Below are 8,381 nucleotides of genomic sequence, written 5' to 3'. Positions count from 1 at the left end.
AACATTTTTCTTAAATTTTTTGAACAAATTGGTAAGTAGTAGGTTATAGAGCTGCTGTGATTATTTCCAGAAACATATTGTTGGGGTTGGAGCAAATGATACCAAGTTTGGTTTTGTGATTACTCTGTTTAGTCAAAATGAGCTTAAACTTTGAATATATATATATAGGTTTATTATAAATTTAATATTGAGTATTGAATTTCAAGTGCCCCTAGTGACCTTTGTGCCTTGACTAAAATGCATGAGCTTCCTTATATTTATAATAAAATAAATAAAAAATTGTCATTTTCTTGAACGACATTAGCGTTATCATGGTCTCTTGTCTGTGACATCCTCAGCTAGCCTTACAAAGATAGGCCTTACTGTCTTTTTAATAGGACGCATTCCTATCTGGTTTTGAATTCTCAAGTGGTTTAAATGAGTAGATAGACCTGAGACAAAATTTACCAACTTTTTTCCATTTCTGTAGTTTATTAAAATTTGACGCTTTCCGTATTTCCTTGAATATTTTGCATCTAATATGGCTATGTTCTTATGCTGAGCACTAAGAGAAGTCGATGTAACTTATGCTAACCATTTACTAGCTCTGTCACTAAACATTTACTAGCCCTTACACTTTTTTTTAGTTGTTACACTTGGGGTTCGAACCCCAACCCAACACACACACACCCTTGCAAAAATTAATTGTGAAAAACTTAGAAACAAACATACGAGGATAAGGTTTAGTTCACTTTAACTACGTTGTTCAAACTTGCAGAAAGTCTTGATCCCAGTTTTGCAAGAGACAGGTAGGTTACACAAAGCAATCTCATCTGATGTTGGATGATTTCATTAAGGTACTTTCCAATTTACTGTATAATCTTAATCTGTCATTGGTGAGAACAAAATTCTTGGGTATAATTGAGGTCGGGATTGTGACCTATGAGTATTTGTAAACATTTTTGTAACATTTCTATTTATAGTGAAAGATATGCAGCAGCTCGTCGTGAATGTAGTCATAATTTGGTGAACCACGTGAATTGTATGTCTTATTATTCCGCATATATTTTGCTCTCGCTAATCTATTTACAAGAAAATTAAGTTGCTAATTTCTTATCATAAATACGAGGAACCCAATCCCAACGACCAACTTTTAAGTAACTTAATATTCTGACCCAATGTATGTTCATTTCAACAACATTTTAAAAAGAAAAAGCTCTTCTTTTTTCTTTTCTACTTGCATTTCCATTCAAAGTTAAAAAATTGAGACAAATGCAAATATTGGGTATGAACCTGTATATGTAATTGAGTTGGTTGGATTCTTGAATACTTGAATTGGATCAAATAGAGGAGTACTATACTAGTATACATATGTATGCAGCAAAAATAATGTATGTTGTGGAATATCAAACTTGGATTTTTCTTTCACGGTTTCTTGTTTGCCTTCTTTGTACCTTAGTAGTTAGAAGTATAAAGCTTGTAGCTATGGAAAAGATTGTAAACAGAAGCTTGTTACTCATAATCCCATTCTTTTTCTTGAGATTGCTTTAAGATATATCCATTTTCTCTGCAGTTCTAATTGAATTCAAGAAAAACCCAGAAATTGTTATGGAAAATGTAATGCCCCGGATTACCTATTGTGGTTTAGCGGCTGGATTTGTAGGCCGGGAGGGCCATAATTGCTTAATTACGCTATTAAATGTGTTTATGCATATTTATGAGAATTATATTATAGTATAATGTTAATTGTATGCATGTCGGTGATATATGTTGAGACCACATTATGATGTGGGTTTGTTCGAGCTGTTCGACATGAGACGATCGTAGATTATTGATTAGCGGTTTAGTCACAACGGGATTAAGTGTCGGGACTTGGGTTGAGTATCGGGGTGATTTTGATGATTAGAGCGTTACCGGGAGATAAAGGGTAACGGGATGTGAATTATTGGTGTTTATGATTTTCGAGAATAGCGGGAATTGGAGAGCGTTAATTATGATTAACGAGTTAGGAGGAAAATACCAAAAATGCCCTTGGGAGTCTTTAGAAACCATTAATTGACCTAGGGGTAAAATGGACATTTCACCCCTATTATAGATATAACCTTATTTAGCTGGAAAAGGTGATGGGAAAAACAGAGTATATTTTAGAGTTCTCCCGTACCTCATTTTTCTCACTGTTCTTTGTGGTTTCTGAACCAACTTTGAGGATTCTAGCTTGGGAAGCAAGCCTTGGAAGTTTGGGAGTGTGTTCCACTATTGAAGGCCATCATAAGCCAAGCTTTGGGTAAGTTTCTAACCATAGTTTCTCTGGTTTGCTCTGTTTTGGTTTTGTTTTGCAGCTGAAATGTTTAGGGTGAATTCATGGGTTTTTTTGGGAGTTTTGGCTAGGGTTCCCATGCTTGTGATGTTTGGGGTATGTTGGGATGGTTTTTGGGTCCATTTGGCATCAAGAATAGGCTTTGGAAGCTTGGGAATCGAGTTAGAAACGAAGGAGATGAAGAAGGTCGGTTCAGGGAGGTTTTGGGCTGGAGGTAGCACTACAGCGCCCACCCTAGGGCGCTATAGCGCTCCTCAGGAGGCTTTCTGGTGCTTGGGAGTTTCTGAGTATAGCGCTGTGGCGCTAGGGGTTGAGCGTTGTAGCGCTACCCTGTTCCTTCCAAACCCCGTTTTGAGTGTTTTTAAGGGTTTTTGACTTGGGGTTTCAATCCTTAAGTCCCGGGATCGAATCTACTCACCGTGTGGGCATGTTTCGGGGTCCCGAGGGTGGAGCTTAGGTTAAGACCCTATTATTGTGGATTCTCATTAATGGAGGTTATAATTGGTTGTGATTAGGTAACCGCTAAGGAACTAAAAGACCGATCGTTCTCAGGGGTCGTCTTTATCATACTTCTCGCTCGAACTTGAGGTAAGAAAACAATGTATGAATATAGTTGCACCCTGTATAGGTATATGGCATGTATGATTTGATATTTGAGGCATGCTGGTTGATATATGTGGACATGGATTGCATATTAAGTGCTAGTGAACGCTGATTACCTGTTTGAGACACTGACTAGTCAGGGATCGACTCTAAAGTCGAGAATCATGCATTGAATGGCTCTATAGCATTAATGCCTGACCGACCCTAGGGTCGAGAAACTTACAAGCGCTTGCCTGGTCTACGACCAGATGACTATAGCCAAGGTATATGACCCCGGTGACTGTTTGTCACAAGGCTAAGGGACGTTGTCCATAGTTTCGACTCTAGAGTCGTGAGGAAGGTTATGTTGGTGACCAATCACCATGCACCTGTCCTGATCAAGTTTATGAAAGAAATCACCTATCAGTTAAGCCCTGGTGACCCTATCGTCACATGGCTAGAGGGAGCGATGCTCATTATTGTGACTTTTGGCTATTGTCACCTACTTGTTGGACTGATAGTCTTGAATGGTTATTATGAATGTTGTTGATATTATATCATGTCTTGCTATGTTTTCTTGCTGGGCCTTGGCTCATGGGTGCTATGTGGTGCAGGTAAAGGAAAGGAAAAAGCTTGGCCAGCCTTGAGTGGAGAGCTTGGGCGATGTAATGTACATACAGGGCCGCTTGATCGCCACGGTCAATGAGTTCTCAGAGGGACTAGGGGTTTACCCTATTTTTGCCGCTTAGGCCGGCGGGGATTGTAAATTTGGAACTGTAGCGACTCTTTTGTATTACAAACCACTTGTAAACATTTTGAAAGGCTCATGAGCAGTTTATTTACTTAATGAAATGTACCCTTTCCTTTTTACTGGTTTTCTACCTTAACCTGATAATAACACTTAGATCACGTTTTTAACCAAAGGACTCGGGTAGCGGGTCAAATTTCCGGTTCACCGTTCACCGTAACTGTTCTGGGGTAACCAGGGCGTTACAGAAAATATACACAATAATGCTAAGTATGATTCATGCAGAACCACAGAAGTAGAATGGAAGTCTCCTTTAAAATTATGAATTACGAGCTAATCCCTGATTGTTTTGGTTCTTTGTCCCTTGTTGCTTATATAGTGTGGAATTCATGTTGAATAATTTTTTTTCAACTATACTAAATGTAGAGATTAAATTAGTTAATTTGAATCATAATCCTTATGTTGTCTACCTCTTTGATTGTTAAGATGCTTCACATTTTCTTATATGTTCTTATTGCAAATTTATCAGATTGAAAATGAATACGGAAATATTGAAGGGAAGTTTGGGCAGAAAGAAAAGGACTATGTTAAGTGGGCAGCAAAGATGGCTTTAAGCCTTGGTGCTGGGGTTCCATGGGTGATGTGCAGGAAAACTGATGCTCCGGATGAAGTTGTAAGGTCTTTAGCCAATGCTTTAAATTTTCTGAACTTATATATTATGGTTGTAAGAATGTATAGGGACAGGTGAAACTTTCAGAGTAGTGGCGGTTAAATTTTATTAAGTGTGGTATCTTAATATGCTGTTTTTCATAAATTACTTTCTTCATTTACAGATAGATGCATGCAATGGATACTACTGTGACGGTTATAGGCCAAATTCCTATAACAAACCCACGCTTTGGACTGAAAATTGGGATGGATGGTAAGCTAATATCTTATAAAATGTCATTATTATTTTTTCCTTTTATGGCTGTTAAAACTGTGTGACACTCCTTCTTGTATCCCTACTTCCTTACATGGAATTTAGCACTTACCTTTCCCGATCACTAAGATACAAGTTCCAAGCCAATGTTTTAATTTCTTTCTGAATCTTTTTCATAGTTTTCTTATCAGTTTTAATGGTACATTATGTATAAGTTATTGTTATCATCATCATTATTATTATTATTATTATTATTATTATTATTATTATTATTATTATTAATTTTTATGTGAAACAAATTTGTATTAATAATGGATGATATGTTGTGTATTACTGTAGACAGCCTCTGAAAGACTGCTTCAATCTAAAACATCCAGTAAGACGTAAAACATAAAAACTATCACAAAAACTAACTCATTACAACCACAAATACCAATGACCGAGAAGCATTGAGAACGATTATGCCTTAAAATGCTTACAGTTAAAAATCCATACAACCAACCAAGGCTTAACTTTTTCCCAGATAACTCCCGTGTCCTCTTCTCCTTCATTGAAAATTTTATTTCTTTCTAATCATATACTGCCTAATGGTACTCTTTATAGAAGTTCCAAGTACATATGACATTTTATTGTCACTTGTTATCTTATATTTATATGGTGCATCTAATCTATGATACAGAATTATGGTGCATTCTTGGAGAAAGACGGAGCAGGGTTTAGAGGGCAAGTTAAACTTACTAGATTTCAAAATGGGGATATAGACCTCTCAAAGTCTTTATGGACCTACCAGGTGTGTTCAATTTCAAGGTTTCATTTCCTTTGTGTTGGCTGTGAAAGTAAAAGTTGTTGGCTCCCTTTAATATATTTTTGTTTTCTCCCTTTTGCATGATTTGCTAGTCAGTTAAATGGTGTTGCACCTAAATTCACTTTTTATCCAGGTAGATAATGGTATCTAGTAGACATCTCTCAATAAAAGTCGATGTTTTGTTTCAAAAAAGACGAAAAAAAAATTGTATTTGAATTTTTTAGGCAAAAATTCTAGACACCCTTTAATAAGTTATCATTATTTGATATATTTAAGGTTGGGATTTTAAAGTGGATTTCGTATTGTTTAACATGGTTCTAGGTTGGGCTCAAGAGAGAATTCTTGAAGATATATGCTGCAGAAGAAAATGAAAAGGCAGGGTGGACTGATTTAACTCCAGATGCTGATCCATCGATATTAACAATTTGATGGCACCGCCTCCACCACCTCCAACAGATCAAGCTTCAGATGCAAATTTAAGAGAGTCGCCATCTATTTCAGTTCGGGAGTCACAAGATGATTCTTAGTTTATTTACATTAATTTACTAAGGAATGAACTTTCTGAAGTTTTTTTTATTTTGGTAGGGGTAACCTTAAAATGATAACTTTATGACTTATTTTAGTATTGAACATTATAAAGAATTTTAGCATTAAACATTTTATTATTGAATGGTTTTTTTCTAGTTTATTTATAATATAGAACATTTACAAATAACTGTTATTATCTTTTACCTACACATAACCATTAAATTTGAACAAAATATAAATTGTGTAACAAACCAATAAAATAATGCTATGTGGGCTAATAAAATGATACCACGTAGGATGCCACATATGATGCCACGCAGAATGCCACGTAGGATACCACATCATCAGACACGTAAAACTACAAAAACCATGTCAGCATACACGTAGGATGCCATGTCATCAAACACGTCATCTGATGACTCATCAATTGATTTATAACTTAGTGGGGTCCAGTGATTCTTTTACCTACCAGTGTTAATAAGTGTAGGTGAAGACTCTTTCCCCACTAACTTTTACCTACCAATCTCTACCAATTCAATATTGGTAGGTAAACCATATTACCCACCATTAGGCTAGTTTTACCTACACTTACAATTGGTAGGTAAAGACCCCATTTTCTTGTAGTGGAAAGGGAGCATTCACCACAAAGGCCATCTCGAAGTGGCAACACGGGAACCGTCGAGCTCAACCCGAGCATAGGGGCGAGCGAGAGGCAACCAGAGGACATAGGGCCGTGTAAGCAGTGGGAAGCCACATGTCGAGATCGCAAACAACTGGAGCAAAAGGGTCTGTGGAAGAACCACCTCGCAACCATCGAGCCCCACAACCAGAATGAAATGTTAGTTTTATGAGTGGGAGCTTAGACCTCACAAGGTCTATAAGCGTATATAATAGCGAACCCAGGAATACTGAGAATCATGGCAATAATCTTGTAACGACCTCTTTTCTTAACATACATATATATTGTAAAAACAAATTTTAACCTGAATACAACAATATACTGAAATTCTGAATTTGCAAAAATTTTATTAAACAATACATAAACTAATGTTCATAACTTCAAACCATACAAATCCACAAACTAAATAAAAACTTTATCTTGCATACAAATCTTAATACTTTTATAAATAATTTTTTGTGGCGTTACTACACCTTAACGTAGAATTAGAGATGTATCCAACCGATAAATTTAAAAGCTTTATGTAAATTACAACGTTTATGAAATACTTTTAAAGCTTTATGTAAATTATAAAGTTCACAAAGTACTTTTTATGAAATATAAATATAAAATCAAGTTTCTCGTTTATTTATAAAATAGCATAGCAGAACTCCACTTTCTTCAGGTCAGCCCCATATGTACAATCATGTTGGCTCCACGTATACTCATCAACAATTTATATTTAGGGCATCTTACCTACAATACAAAACATTATCTGATGAGCTAAGGCTCAGTAAGTAGAATAACTACCTCGTATGCATTAAAATAAACGTGCAACATGCTATGTATTTTCTTTCTTTCTTTCACTTTCCTTTCTTTTGGGCCCTAGAGGATGCTGCTGCCAGCATTACATAGGGAATCACATTCTCACCTGAACATAAACATGATAATAGAGAATTTCTCCCTCATAAACATTTATTATATAGGGAAATACATCTCCCTCCTTACATTTTTGGGACGTAGGTCTCCCAAGTAGCACCTCTACTTTAACGCTTTCAATAACTTGTTTGTGAACATTAAGCGTGCTTATGCATAAGAAATATAACATTCTTATAAATAACTTATGCATAACAACATGGTAGGATAACATATAAAGCATATAAATGCACATAAGACACATAAAAGACTTGTATTGTAGATGAGGATTCTACTTACCTTGCGTCTTGATAAAACAACCGAAATTGTTAGCTTCCTGATAAAAACACAAACTATTAACTTACATAAAATCTACATGATGTAATTTTAGTTTATAGTTGTTGTTATTCTGTTTTTTTCTTCTTATTTTATTGTTTATTTTATGTCCAGGCATATGGTCATACTATAATTGTCCATGGCAAGATCCCGGTCTAAAAGTCGTGGTCATGGTCATACGGAAATGACCAGGTCATAGTATCAATCTATAATAATAGGGAATAAGGTCATATAATAAAAGTCCAAATAGTCCAAAGTGTGACCATAGCCTATATAAGTTTAGTATTATAACGATACATAAAAAAATAGTTTATATTTCAATTTTTGGCATTGTAAAATATGACGACATGGTAAAATAATCCATATATAAATTTTGGCATTTTAATGGCATAGTAAAGTAATCTATATAACTTTTGGCATTATAATGGCATGGTAACATAATCCATATATAAATTTTGGCATTATAGTAAAATAATCTATATATAAATTTTGGCATTATAACGACATAGTAAAATAATCTATATATAACTTTTGGCATTATAACGACATAGTAAATTAATCTATGTATAAATTTTGGCATTATAACGGCAT

The 8,381-nt window shown here is 35.3% G+C and overlaps 1 protein-coding gene across 7 annotated transcripts; it reads left to right on the top strand.

Moving 5' to 3' along the window:
* Window positions 1-464: 464 nt before the first annotated feature.
* On the top strand, window positions 465-6,018 carry LOC133810066 (beta-galactosidase 9-like). Of its 7 annotated transcripts, none has more exons than XM_062245991.1 (5): window positions 465-836; window positions 1,442-1,502; window positions 4,475-4,548; window positions 5,253-5,338; window positions 5,675-6,018. In XM_062245991.1, exons 2-5 carry the CDS (start codon window positions 1,465-1,467, stop codon window positions 5,780-5,782), a joined length of 306 nt encoding a protein of 101 aa, XP_062101975.1. In that variant the 5' UTR covers window positions 465-836; window positions 1,442-1,464; the 3' UTR covers window positions 5,783-6,018. The 7 variants fall into 7 exon arrangements, 6 of the variants coding, with proteins under 6 accessions (XP_062101975.1, XP_062101976.1, XP_062101979.1 ...); XM_062245992.1 differs by having other exon boundaries at window positions 1,439-1,502; XR_009881868.1 differs by lacking the exons at window positions 465-836; window positions 1,442-1,502 and adding an exon at window positions 3,904-4,304 and having other exon boundaries at window positions 4,460-4,548; window positions 5,228-5,338.
* Window positions 6,019-8,381: the final 2,363 nt, after the last annotated feature.

This window comes from Humulus lupulus, chromosome 1, assembly GCF_963169125.1.
Source record: "Humulus lupulus chromosome 1, drHumLupu1.1, whole genome shotgun sequence".
Classification (NCBI taxonomy): Eukaryota; Viridiplantae; Streptophyta; class Magnoliopsida; order Rosales; family Cannabaceae; genus Humulus; species Humulus lupulus.
This window is presented reverse-complemented; position numbering and strand designations above follow the sequence as displayed.

Excerpts from the sequence above, each read along its gene's own strand:
- LOC133810066 (XM_062245991.1), top strand. The coding sequence starts at position 1,465 with ATGGAAAAGATTGTAAACAGAAGCTTGTTACTCATAAT. Across the intron at positions 1,503-4,474 it reads AGAAGCTTGTTACTCATAAT|GGATACTACTGTGACGGTTA; the intron begins CCCATTCTTTTT and ends GATGCATGCAAT. Across the intron at positions 5,339-5,674 it reads AGTCTTTATGGACCTACCAG|GTTGGGCTCAAGAGAGAATT; the intron begins GTGTGTTCAATT and ends ACATGGTTCTAG.